Consider the following 13,726-nt stretch of genomic DNA (forward strand, 5'->3'; position numbering starts at 1 on the left):
GCACAGAGTTTGTCTGCAAGTGTGTAACTGTTTCGATCACTTTAACATCCAACAAGACCCCTATCTGGCTTGATTGTGTGATAATGTAATCTGATTGTTTAATTTTGTGATTATTATTCATTTATTATTACCAGTCGTCTCTTAAATCATTGCCTAATGGGTGTAGGGGAGTGGGCTAATCAATTTTAAGGTGGCAGATGGAAGATGTAATGTAATGTAAACCATCACTAGCATTGGTTGCAGCAGTGGCAGTAACTAACGGACCCGGCTGTGCAGATAAGGAGGAAGCTGACAGCGATGATGTCAAAGGGAGAGCCAGCGAACTGTTGCTCCATGCAGCGCTGGAAAACTTCGCTGCCCGTGGTGATGCCATAGGGCATGCGTAACCATCACTAGCATTGGTTGCAGCAGTGGCAGTAACTGATGGACCCGGCTGTGCAGATAAGGAGGATGCAGACAGCGATGATGTCAAAGGGAGAGCCAGCGAACTGTTGCTCCATGCAGCGCTGGAAAACTTCGCTGCCCGTGGTGATGCCATAGGGCATGCGTAGGAAGACGTAGCACCCAATAGGGGTCATGAAGGCAGTAAGCATGGAAGAGGCTCTGTCCAGAGGGATCTGCCAAAACCCACACTTGGCATTCAGGGTGCTAAAGACCGTTGCACCTGGCATGTCAGTGATCACCTGCTCGATGGTGCAGAGTGTGTATCTGTTTTGGTCAGTTTAATATTTCATAAGACCCCTATCTGTCTTGATTATGATTATGATTATTTTTATAATTAATTTCATCTGATTTTTAATTTGGTGATTCATTTATTATTTATTATTACCATTCGTCTCGTCAATCATTGCCTAATGGGTGGAGTGGAGGGGGCTAATCAATGACTAGGTGGCAGCTGGAAGAGTTCTATCTGGCTGCGACTTCTGTAACTCTATTGATCGCTAGGGTGGATTCAGGTGATCTGGCTCGCTAGGCGGGTGTTCCCTTTGCTCACTGCTTCACATGCGTCCCTTGTGAAGCTGTGCGCTCTGTCGAGGAGGATGTCCTTTGCCGTAAGAGAAGTACTGATCTTCTCTCAAGGTGTTACGACTCGTAGCTGCACTCCCCTGCTACAACCTCAAAACAAGCACCAAGACCCCTATCTGGCTTGATTGTGCACTGTTTACACAGTGCAGCCGAGGAGCAGTGGGCGATTGGTGCAGCAATCAATTACTCTCATTAGTGGAATGCAATCAGTTGTATGCATTTAAAAGACAAGTCCCTCATACGAATGACTCTCAGCAGTAGGCACCAGACCAGACAGGTAGATGAAGCAGTACTAGACACCACACGGTAGATACTGCAGTACTAGGCACAAGACCGGTAGATAAGGCAGTACTAGGAAGTACTAGGCACCAGACGGTAGATACGGTAGTACTAGGCAGTGGGCACTAGACCAGACAGGTAGATGAGGCAGTATTAGTTGTGTGTGTATCTGTTTTGGTCAGTTTAATATTTAACAAGACCCCTATCTGGCTTGATTGTGATTATGATTGATTGATTATTAATTAATTTTTTGATGTGATTGATTCATGGTCGAAACCCCGTTTAACAACCTGGTTGATCCTGACCCTGATGTGCAGTTTGTCTCTGTGCTGAAAGATCCCAATCTCAAATGGCAGACTGAACAACCTGTGGATAGCCATATTTCAAAAAATGTGAATGGGCTTGTGTGGCAGCCCACTACAGGATACCCCCTGTGCCCCTGGAGTGCCCCCAAAGAAGTTTAATTGCAGCCAATGCTGCTCAGAGGAAAACTGCAGGGATGTGAGGGGTTAAACAGCCCCAGCTCAGTCCACGTGCAGGGAGCCTGACACCCCCCTGATTGGCTGCCCAGGGAGTGTGGCAGTCCACCCCTGGTGTACTCTTGTGCCCCCAAAGAGATTTTAATTGCAGCCAATGCTGCTCAGAGGAAAACCTCCTTTGCTTGTGGAAGCTGCAGGTCTGTGAGGGGTTAACAGACTCAGCTAGTGTCCTAGTGTCCCAGCTCCCCTGCACATGAGACAGGAAGCTGGGAGGTCAGAGGTGATCCCAGCAGCAGTGTGTGAGAGAGAGAGAAAGTGTGCAGAGGGGTGAAGAGCTTGTATCCTGAGCCAGGAAGCATGCAGACAGAGATGCTGTGCAGAGAGAAGCACACATCTGAGACCAGGCACTGGGAGCAAGGACCCAGCAGTTAATGACAGCCAGCACTGCTGACCAGAAGAAGGGGTGAGCAGCATGTGAAGGGAGATAGAGCCCAGTAGGAGTGACTGCAGAGACCTACAGCACGGAACTAGGCAGAGAGGGACATTGCCGCCCATCTGGGAGTCACCCAGAGGACCACACAGCACCCAAGACAGGCAGTGGCCAGCCAGGAGTCGTGACCAGCAGGAGCTGGCAACTGCAGCTGATTGTTCAGGTACTGGGGTGTTGGATACCCCCACTAACAGGACTGCCTGTTTGCCTCTGATACAGGAGATTGCCCTAAGGGATGGGAATCTGCCTGCCCCTCTTAGAGAGGATTTTTGATCACTTTTGTTATACATAAAAGTAGTGTGCACACTAAGTTATGGCCTAATCACCTTGTGAGGATTTCCTTCGCGGGACCGTTATTCAAATTCAGGAACTGTGTTGTTTTGCACCAGGGACTACCGCGCAGTGTATATAGGGTGCATAGCGCCACTTGGCGGACATGTTGTGACGTAATATTATTCTGTCATATTGTTATTGTTGTGATGTAATTTATTGCGTAATCGTTCTCTCTTTAATCTGGTCATTGATTAGTTATAGCTTTAATTACTGAATGATATAAAGTGACTGTTTTGCATAAGTACGTGAGTGTATTGCAGCAACCCATTTACATATCTCCTTTAAATAAATATTTGTTGCTGCTAGCCGTAGTAGCCTTGTCTTTTGTGGGTTCTCCTTGGGTTGTGCCATTCCCTGCCACAGGTTCTCCGGAAGAAGCCGTGAGGAATCCAGAAGCTGCCGCCGTAATCAGCTCCAGATTCAGGTACTATTTTGCACCACACTGTTACAGGGGCACTGGCACAGGAGCGCAAAAGGAGAGGTCAGAGGTGAAATGAAACTGTGCCGGAGGAGGGTTTGCAGCAGCGTGAGAGAGGATGACACGTGCTTAGAGAGAGAAGACAGGCTGGGCACCCTAAAGATCCACAGAGAGGAGAGCAGCAGAGTGCGCAGCCTGGAAGCGTGCAGAAGTGAGACCCGCTAGAGAGGAGAGAGCCGGGCAGCGTTTCCGTGCAGGAGACCCGGCGGTGATGGACAGCAGCGCACACAGAGAGAGCCAGCAGCCAGCATCATGAGGGAGGCAAGAGGGAAGCCGTGAGGAATCCAGAAGCTGCCGCCGTAATCAGCTCCAGATTCAGGTACTATTTTGCACCACACCGTTACAGGGGCACTGGCACAGGAGCGCAAAAGGAGAGGTCAGAGGTGAAATGAAACTGTGCCGGAGGAGGGTTTGCAGCAGCGTGAGAGAGGATGACACGTGCTTAGAGAGAGAAGACAGGCTGGGCACCCTAAAGATCCACAGAGAGGAGAGCAGCAGAGTGCGCAGCCTGGAAGCGTGCAGAAGTGAGACCCGCTAGAGAGGAGAGAGCCGGGCAGCGTTTCCGTGCAGGAGACCCGGCGGTGATGGACAGCAGCGCACACAGAGAGAGCCAGCAGCCAGCATCATGAGGGAGGCAAGAGGGAAGCCGTGAGGAATCCAGAAGCTGCCGCCGTAATCAGCTCCAGATTCAGGTACTATTTTGCACCACACAGTTACAGGGGCACTGGCACAGGAGCGCAAAAGGAGAGGTCAGAGGTGAAATGAAACTGTGCCGGAGGAGGGTTTGCAGCAGCGTGAGAGAGGATGACACGTGCTTAGAGAGAGAAGACAGGCTGGGCACCCTAAAGATCCACAGAGAGGAGAGCAGCAGAGTGCGCAGCCTGGAAGCGTGCAGAAGTGAGACCCGCTAGAGAGGAGAGAGCCGGGCAGCGTTTCCGTGCAGGAGACCCGGCGGTGATGGACAGCAGCGCACACAGAGAGAGCCAGCAGCCAGCATCATGAGGGAGGCAAGAGGGAAGCCGTGAGGAATCCAGAAGCTGCCGCCGTAATCAGCTCCAGATTCAGGTACTATTTTGCACCACACAGTTACAGGGGCACTGGCACAGGAGCGCAAAAGGAGAGGTCAGAGGTGAAATGAAACTGTGCCGGAGGAGACACCAGGGACACCAGGGAGACACCAGGGAGACGCTACCGGCCGGAGCCGGCAAAAGCAGCAGAGTACAAGGGTGCCCTACCCCCACTCAGCCTGTACCCTTCCTGCCCCAGCCCTGAGTCCCCCAGGTCAGGGAGATCACATTCTCACCCATGAAGGTGCAGCAATCAAGTGGAATGCAAACAGTTGTATGCATTGAAAAGACAAGTCCCACATATGAATGACTCTCAGCAGTAGGAATAATGAATGGTGATGCAAGATGGAATTGTCCTTGGGCCCTCCCACCCACCCTTATGTTGCGAAAATAGGACATGCACACTTTAACAAACCAAACATTTCAGCGACAGGGCCTACAAAACTGTGGCTGAAATGATTGGTTTGTTTGGGCCCCCACAAAAAAATAAAACAATTCATAATATCTCCCTGTATAAACTGGCTCTACAGTAACAAGATGTCATCGTCACTCATCATCATCATCATCATCCTCCTCCTCCTCCTCCTCTGATTCCTCGCCCCCTTCAGTGTGTACTTCCTCATTCTCAGAGATTATCAATTCGTCCCCACTGGACTCCACAATCACAGGTCCCGTTATAATCTCTGGAGGCAATTCCTGCTCTTCATTGAATAAGTGATAATTCATTTTTATAAACATCATTTTCTCAACATTTTTCGGGAGCAACCTCCTTCGCCGCTCACTGACCAGGTTCCCCGCTGCACTGAATACTCTTTCGGAGTACACACTGGAGGGGGGACAACTCAGGTAAAATAGAGCCAGTTTGTACAGGGGTTTCCAAACTGCCTTTTTTTCCTGCCAGTACAGGTAAGGACTGTCTGACATGTCTACTTGGATGCTGTCACCAAAGTAATCATCCACCATTTTTTCAATGTTGACAGCATCCAATGCACCGACAGTAGACATGTCAGCAATCGTTGGCAGGTCCTTGAGTCCAGACCAGATGTCCAAACTCCCTCCTGCCTGCCCTGCATCCCCGCCAGCGGGTTGTGTGGGAAATCGCAGCTGTTTCCTCACAGGCACAGGTGGGGGAGAAAATGAAGGAGGAGCTGGGGCCATGTCACGGTCCCCTTCAGATGACAATCTCCTGACCAGCAGGTCTTTGCACCTTTGTAGACTTGTGTCCGCCGGAAACAGAGACACAACATACGCTTTAAACCGAGGATCGAGCACTGTGGCCAAAATGTATTCCTCTGACTTTAACAGACTGACCACCCTCGTATCCTGGCAAAGCGTATGGAGGGCTTCATCCACAATAGCGACATGCTTTGCGGAATCGCTCCGCTTTAGCTCCTCCTTCACTTTCTCCAGCTGCTTTTGTAACAGCCTGATCAGGGGAATCACCTGACTAATGCAGGCAGTGTCGGAACTGACTTCACGTGTGGCTACTTCAAACGGCTGTAGAACCTTGCACAACACGGAAATCAGCCTCCACTGCGCTTGAGTCAGGTGCAGCCCCGCTCCTCTGCCTATGTCGTAGGTGGCTGTGTAGGCTTGAATGGCCTTTTGCTGCTCCTCCATCCTCTGCAGCATATAGAGGGTGGAGTTCCAGCGCGTCACCACCTCTTGTTTCAGCTGATGGCAGGGCAGGTTGCGGAGTTTTTGCTCCCGCTCCAGCCTTCGGCAGGCTGTGGCAGAATGCCGAAAGTGTCCGCAAATTTTGCGTGCCACCGCAAGCATCTCCTGCACACTCCTGTCATTTTTTATGAAATGCTGCACCACCAAATTTATTGTGTGGGCAAAACATGGCACGTGCTGGAAATTGCCCATGTTTAATGCCCGCACAATGTTACTGGCGTTGTCCGACACCACAAATCCCCAGGAGAGTCTAAGGGGGGTAAGCCACAGGGAGATGATTTCCCTCAGTTTCTCTAAGAGGTTGTCGGCGTTGTGCCTCTTCTTGAAACCGGTGATACACAGCGTAGCCTGCCTAAGAAGGAGCTGACATGCAGGAGATGCTGCTGCTGCGGAAGGCGATGCATCTACCCAGTGGGCTGTCACAGTCATATAGTCCTTAGTTTGCCCTGATCCACTTGTCCACATGTCTGTAGTTAAGTGTACAGTGGGTACAGCCGCATTTTTCAGGGCACTGAGGACACTTTTTCTGACCTCCCTGTACATCGCGGGTATCGCCTGCCTAGTGAAGTGGAATCTAGACGGGATTTGGTACCGGGGACACAATACCTGCATCAACCGTTTAAATCCCACTCCATTGATGGCGGACACCGGACGTACGTCTAACACCAACATAGCTGTCAAGGCCGCAGTTATCCGCTTTGCCATAGGATGACTGCTGTCGTATTTCATCCTCATGGAAAATGACTGTTGGACGGTCAATTGCTTAGTGAAAGACGTAGCGGTCTTACGACTTCCCCTCTGGGATGATGACTGACTTCCCCTCTGACTTCCAGGAGCAGCAGCAGCAGCGGCAGTAGTAGTAGTAGTAGGCGTAGTGCTGCAGGATCCTCCGGAGGAATCTATGGAGTCATTCATGCAGGTGAGATGGACTGCAGGACTCCCCCCTATCCGGATCGAGGAGGAATTTGTCGAGGAGGGAGTTGGTGGTGTGCTTTTCAGGCATTTGGCTCCAAAAGGAGGACCAAGTGATTTAGGTGTCGCTGGACTGCTAGCCGCACTTTCTGGACTAAACACTGAACCATGACGCTTCTTTAGGTGACGTTGAAGGGAGGTTGTCCCTAGGTGGGCAAGATCCTTACCCCTGCTTATTGGAGTTTTACATAAGCTACAAATGGCAATACTTTTGTTGTCCGGATGCGGATAAAAAAAATTCCAGACCGCAGAGGTGGATTTATTGGTCCTTTGTCCAGGCATGACGATGGGCTTTTTCATCCCATGGACAACAACTTTTTCCACCACAGGTGCCTCATTCCCCCCTGGTGCGTCATTTAAGCAAACCAAGTCTCCATCCTCCTCGACAACTTCCTCCTCAGTGACAGCTACATCAATATCCTCCTCCTGGTGTACAACATCATCTTCACTAATAAAATCTGGAACTAGACTGTGGGTCATCCTTCCAGCATATGCAGAGGGCATACTGCAAATGGTGGAAGGAGCCACCTCTTCACGTACAGTGATAGGAAGGTCCGGCATCACAACCACCGCCACCCTCGGACTCTCTGTGGGGATTTGGGATATGTCTTTAGAAGGATGAGTTATTTCCAGATTTATTTTCTGAATTTTTTTCTGTTTCTTTTTCAGAAATTTTGTCAGACTTTTTTGAGTCGGTGTCAGCCTAACTCTCTTTGATTTCCTATTGGGCGGGGAGAGAGGAGGAGGAGGACTTTCCTCGTCATCTGAAGCTGCACCACTAGTCATGAAGTTAGGCCATGGCCTTAGACGTTCCTTGCCACTCCGTGTCGTAAATGGCATATTGCCAAGTTTAAGTTTCTCTTCCAACGATTTACATTTCATAGTTTTATTCCTTTTACGGAAGTTTGGTTTCAATTGTACATGCCCTCTGCCTTCACACTGGGCATCGGCCGTGGCAGACGACGTTGTTGGCATTTCATCGCCTATGTCATGACTAGTGGCAGCAGCTTCAGAACTATGAGGAAGTGCATCTTCATCTTTCCTTTGTTTGTTAACCTCCATATTTTGGATCTCCATTATTATTGTGGAGTTATGTCACAGAACAGCGCCACTGGTGTGCAATTATATATGTCAGTGAGTATGCACCAGCAGGCAGTTATACAGATACAGCAGTATTAGGCAGTGAGCCACACACCAGACAGGTACGTCAGTATTAGGCAGAGAGCCCCAGACCAGACAGGTAGATAATGATATACGGCAGTATTTAGGCAGTGAGCCCCAGACCACAAAGGTAGAGATATACGGCAGTATTTAATTATTTATTAGGCAGGCAGTATTTAATTATTTATTAGCCGGTGAGCCCCAGACCAGACGGTACATACGGCAGTATAGCCAGTGAGCCCCAGACCACAAAGGTAGAGATATACGGCAGTATTTAATTATTTATTAGCCAGTGAGCCCCAGACCAGACGGTACATACGGCAGTATAGCCAGTCAGCCCCAGACCACAAAGGTAGAGATATATGGCAGTATTTAATTATTTATTAGGCAGGCAGTATTTAATTATTTTTTAGCCGGTGAGCCCCAGACCAGACGGTACATACGGCAGTATAGCCAGTGAGCCCCAGACCACAAAGGTAGAGATATATGGCAGTATTTAATTATTTATTAGCCAGTGAGCCCCAGACCACAAAGGTAGAGATATACGGCAGTATTTAATTATTTATTAGCCAGTGAGCCCCAGACCAGACGGTACATACGGCAGTATAGCCAGTCAGCCCCAGACCACAAAGGTAGAGATATATGGCAGTATTTAATTATTTATTAGGCAGGCAGTATTTAATTATTTTTTAGCCGGTGAGCCCCAGACCAGACGGTACATACGGCAGTATAGCCAGTCAGCCCCAGACCACAAAGGTAGAGATATATGGCAGTATTTAATTATTTATTAGCCAGTGAGCCCCAGACCAGACGGTACATACGGCAGTATAGCCAGTGAGCCCCAGACCACAAAGGTAGAGATATACGGCAGTATTTAATTATTTATTAGGCAGGCAGTATTTAATTATTTATTAGCCGGTGAGCCACAGACCAGACGGTACATACGGCAGTATAGCCAGTGAGCCCCAGACCACAAAGGTAGAGATATACGGTAGTATTTAATTATTTATTAGCCAGTGAGCCCCAGACCAGACGGTACATACGGCAGTATAGCCAGTGAGCCCCAGACCACAAAGGTAGAGATATACGGCAGTATTTAATTATTTATTAGCCAGTGAGCCCCAGACCAGACGGTACATACGGCAGTATAGGCAGTGAGCCCCAGACCACAAAGGTAGAGATATACGGCAGTATTTAATTATTTATTAGGCAGGCAGTATTTAATTATTTATTAACCAGTGAGCCCCAGACCAGACGGTACATACGGCAGTATAGCCAGTGACCCCCAGACCACAAAGGTAGAGATATACGGCAGTATTTAATTATTTATTAGGCAGGCAGTATTTAATTATTTATTAGCCAGTGAGCCCCAGACCAGACGGTACATACGGCAGTATAGCCAGTGAGCCCCAGACCACAAAGGTAGAGATATATGGCAGTATTTAATTATTTATTAGCCAGTGAGCCCCAGACCAGACGGTACATACGGCAGTATAGCCAGTGAGCCCCAGACCACAAAGGTAGAGATATACGGCAGTATTTAATTATTTATTAGGCAGGCAGTATTTAATTATTTATTAGCCGGTGAGCCCCAGACCAGACGGTACATACGGCAGTATAGCCAGTGAGCCCCAGACCACAAAGGTAGAGATATACGGCAGTATTTAATTATTTATTAGCCAGTGAGCCCCAGACCAGACGGTACATACGGCAGTATAGCCAGTCAGCCCCAGACCACAAAGGTAGAGATATATGGCAGTATTTAATTATTTATTAGGCAGGCAGTATTTAATTATTTTTTAGCCGGTGAGCCCCAGACCAGACGGTACATACGGCAGTATAGCCAGTCAGCCCCAGACCACAAAGGTAGAGATATATGGCAGTATTTAATTATTTATTAGCCAGTGAGCCCCAGACCAGACGGTACATACGGCAGTATAGCCAGTGAGCCCCAGACCACAAAGGTAGAGATATACGGCAGTATTTAATTATTTATTAGGCAGGCAGTATTTAATTATTTATTAGCCGGTGAGCCACAGACCAGACGGTACATACGGCAGTATAGCCAGTGAGCCCCAGACCACAAAGGTAGAGATATACGGTAGTATTTAATTATTTATTAGCCAGTGAGCCCCAGACCAGACGGTACATACGGCAGTATAGCCAGTGAGCCCCAGACCACAAAGGTAGAGATATACGGCAGTATTTAATTATTTATTAGCCAGTGAGCCCCAGACCAGACGGTACATACGGCAGTATAGGCAGTGAGCCCCAGACCACAAAGGTAGAGATATACGGCAGTATTTAATTATTTATTAGGCAGGCAGTATTTAATTATTTATTAACCAGTGAGCCCCAGACCAGACGGTACATACGGCAGTATAGCCAGTGACCCCCAGACCACAAAGGTAGAGATATACGGCAGTATTTAATTATTTATTAGGCAGGCAGTATTTAATTATTTATTAGCCAGTGAGCCCCAGACCAGACGGTACATACGGCAGTATAGCCAGTGAGCCCCAGACCACAAAGGTAGAGATATACGGCAGTATTTAATTATTTATTAGCCAGTGAGCCCCAGACCAGACGGTACATACGGCAGTATAGGCAGTGAGCCCCAGACCACAAAGGTAGAGATATACGGCAGTATTTAATTATTTATTAGGCAGGCAGTATTTAATTATTTATTAACCAGTGAGCCCCAGACCAGACGGTACATACGGCAGTATAGCCAGTGACCCCCAGACCACAAAGGTAGAGATATACGGCAGTATTTAATTATTTATTAGGCAGGCAGTATTTAATTATTTATTAGCCAGTGAGCCCCAGACCAGACGGTACATACGGCAGTATAGCCAGTGAGCCCCAGACCACAAAGGTAGAGATATACAGCAGTATTTAATTATTTATTAGCCAGTGAGCCCCAGACCAGACGGTACATACGGCAGTATAGGCAGTGAGCCCCAGACCACAAAGGTAGAGATATACGGCAGTATTTAATTATTTATTAGGCAGGCAGTATTTAATTATTTATTAGCCAGTGAGCCCCAGACCACAGACCGCCAGACTGGCAGATTCAGTGCAGGCAGCAGTGCAGCACCAGTGGACTATATATATATTTATATTTAATATAATTAATTAATAATTATATATATAATAAATGGCACAGCACAGCACCAGAGGTATGCCCCAGCACAGAGGAGACAGTACTACAGGCAGGTACACAGTTAGACTGTTCTCCTAAGCAGAGGAGAACATAGTACACAGCAGCACTGAGGGAGACAGCCCTAGCAAATAAAATAATTAATTACAGCACAGTTCACCAGAGGTAGACCGCACAGAGGAGACAGTAGTACTACAAGTACACAGTTAGACTGTTGTCCTAAGCTGAGAACAGAGTACACAGCAGCACTGAGGGAGACAGCCCCAGCAAATAAAATAATCAATTACAGGCAGCACAGCACACCAGAGGTAGACCGCACAGAGGAGACAGTAGTACTACAAGTACACAGTTAGACTACTACACAGCAGCACTGAGAGACAGCACCAGCGATTGCAAAAGCTCAAGGACAAGCTCAAGTTTAAGCCCCAGCAGCAGCACCAACACACCCTCTCCCAACCCACTACTTAACTGGAGTGAAGATGGCGGGGGCGCGGCAGCTGCTTATAAAGCCTCGCGAAATCCGACGCCGGGAGATGACGTTCTAATCACGCGGACGGACCGAGTCAGGCGGGAATCTCCGAGCGCTGCTCGGAATCGGGCTCGGAATGATGACGTCCGTGGGGGCTCGGATCTCTGATATCCGAGCCCGCACATCTCTACTTTGTATTCGTGGTAACCTAGCTTCTACCATACTACTTAATGTAAGCTAGGCACTAGCCTTTAGCTGTAGCACTGCAGGCCACTGAGAGATTTAGAGGATCATGAAATTGCAATAGCTTATGCAGCCACGTCTATTGGCGGATATCCATCTGCAGGTTTATGTAAATGTCCTGCACACTCCTTCTGTTGTGTACATATGTGTGGCTGATGTAATACTGATTGCTGTGTCCTTATACGCTACCATCAGTTGCAGCTCTATAGCAGGTGGAGTCACTAAAGGGGATGAGAGCTGCAAACAGGTGTCACCCTGCGAGTGGTGACACCGAATTACCAGGACCTCTCCAATATTAGGAGGGGGGTTCTGCACTGGGACATTACATGCAGCACTTGGCTCCTGTCACAGTGTACAAACTGGTAGAGCAGCCCTCCAGGCACTGGCCACAAGGCCAAGCTACTTCCCCATAGGGCTGTTCCCCCTTTTCTGTGGCATATGCTGGGGCTTATACCCACAACAGATGTCCCTGACCCAAGTGATGCCCCTGGGTGCAGTTTCTCTGCCTGACCACAGCCTTGCAGCTCTCTGTGTATGGAATGAGGCCACTTGCAATGACATGCCCTTGTCTACCATTATACACCCATTGAATGGTCCACTTTTGCATGCTTCTCTAGTCACCGCCCAGGATAGCCCATCACTTTTCCGCAACTTGGCAAGGTAGAGGTGGCAATACAAATCATTCTGCAAAATGGAGGCTATCACCCCTGTTATGTAGGAGTTTGAGCCCAGAATTTCTTAGACATGGCAAATGGCTGGGAGCTGCCACCATTACTCACAACGTTAATTCGCGGCTGCATGTTTAAATGCGGCACCCAGATCGCGAACGCCAGCAGGTAACGTCTTTTTCCTACAGATGCTTCTGCAACATTAGCATATTAGTTATTTTTTAAATATATGTTCTTATTTGTTACACCATTTAATAGAATGGCGATCTAACGCAAAGTAACACTAGAAATATGTCTTTCTGTTTGTGTTTCAGTTGTGTCTGTAAACCAGGCTATGAAGGAGACGGCATAAACTGCAGAGAAATGGATGCCTGCATTGCTTCTGATAGAGCACCCTGCAATGTCAATGTGAGAAGATGTTTATTTGCATATTGGCATGAGCAGCATCTGCAGTAGGGGTGCGCAAAGTGTACAAATGTGATTGCAGGGGTGGGGGTGGCAATGGGGCATTGACGGGGCAGCGAGGCAGTTTTTGTTGGGCGTGGACAGACAACACGGGCATCACCAACCCATTTTTTGTGTCAGCTGTGTGACGTCACACACAGCGGAATCAGGCCATAAATGTTTGCTTAACTTGCTGTTTGACCACGCTGTGCTGGAACAATGTGGCATTTCTGTTTTTCAATGTTTATTTTTCGACAATTTGCTGCGTGTATTGTTTTGTTTTGTTAATTAGTCCAACACTGTGTAACTATCAATGTATATTTGATTATTTGTTAGTTATAAGTTGCATTTAACTTGTGATGTGTGCTGTGATATAATACAGGCTGAATGTATTCCACTGGGCCCAGGAACTCACAAGTGTGTATGTCGGGCAGGATGGACTGGTGATGGACTGGACTGCTCAGAGATCAATAATTGTCTCCTTGCAGATAAGGGCGGATGTCACTCAAATGCTACATGCGTATATATTGGCCCTGGCCAGGTAACTAACCAGCTTAGAGTTTATCATGTGTGTGAAAAAACAAAATCGGAATGCACTCCTGGACACCTGGAAGTGTGGCCAAGTCTGCAACATATCCCCCAGCAGCACACTGAGTGAAGTGGGCAGTCCAGGAGGCTAATGAGGTAAACTTGTCATTGAATAGAGGGGGAGCGGCCACAATGACATTATTGTTATCCAGGGTTGCCAAACCTCCCGGAATGGCCGGGAGGGTCCCG

The 13,726-nt window shown here is 48.2% G+C and overlaps 1 protein-coding gene across 2 annotated transcripts in view; it reads left to right on the forward strand.

Annotated features, from left to right (window-relative positions):
- Positions 1-13,726, forward strand: part of LOC146074318 (stabilin-2-like) — a 324,893-nt gene that overhangs the window by 107,320 nt on the left and 203,847 nt on the right. For both annotated transcript variants that reach the window (XM_083182261.1, XM_083182263.1), the window contains exons 24-25: positions 12,820-12,913; positions 13,332-13,490. In XM_083182261.1, the coding sequence (XP_083038387.1) occupies positions 12,820-12,913; positions 13,332-13,490 (253 nt within the window). The remainder of the gene's footprint in view (positions 1-12,819; positions 12,914-13,331; positions 13,491-13,726) is intronic.

The sequence above is a fragment of the Crinia signifera genome, chromosome 4 (assembly GCF_055691185.1).
Source record: "Crinia signifera chromosome 4, ASM5569118v1, whole genome shotgun sequence".
Lineage (NCBI taxonomy): Eukaryota > Metazoa > Chordata > Amphibia > Anura > Myobatrachidae > Crinia > Crinia signifera.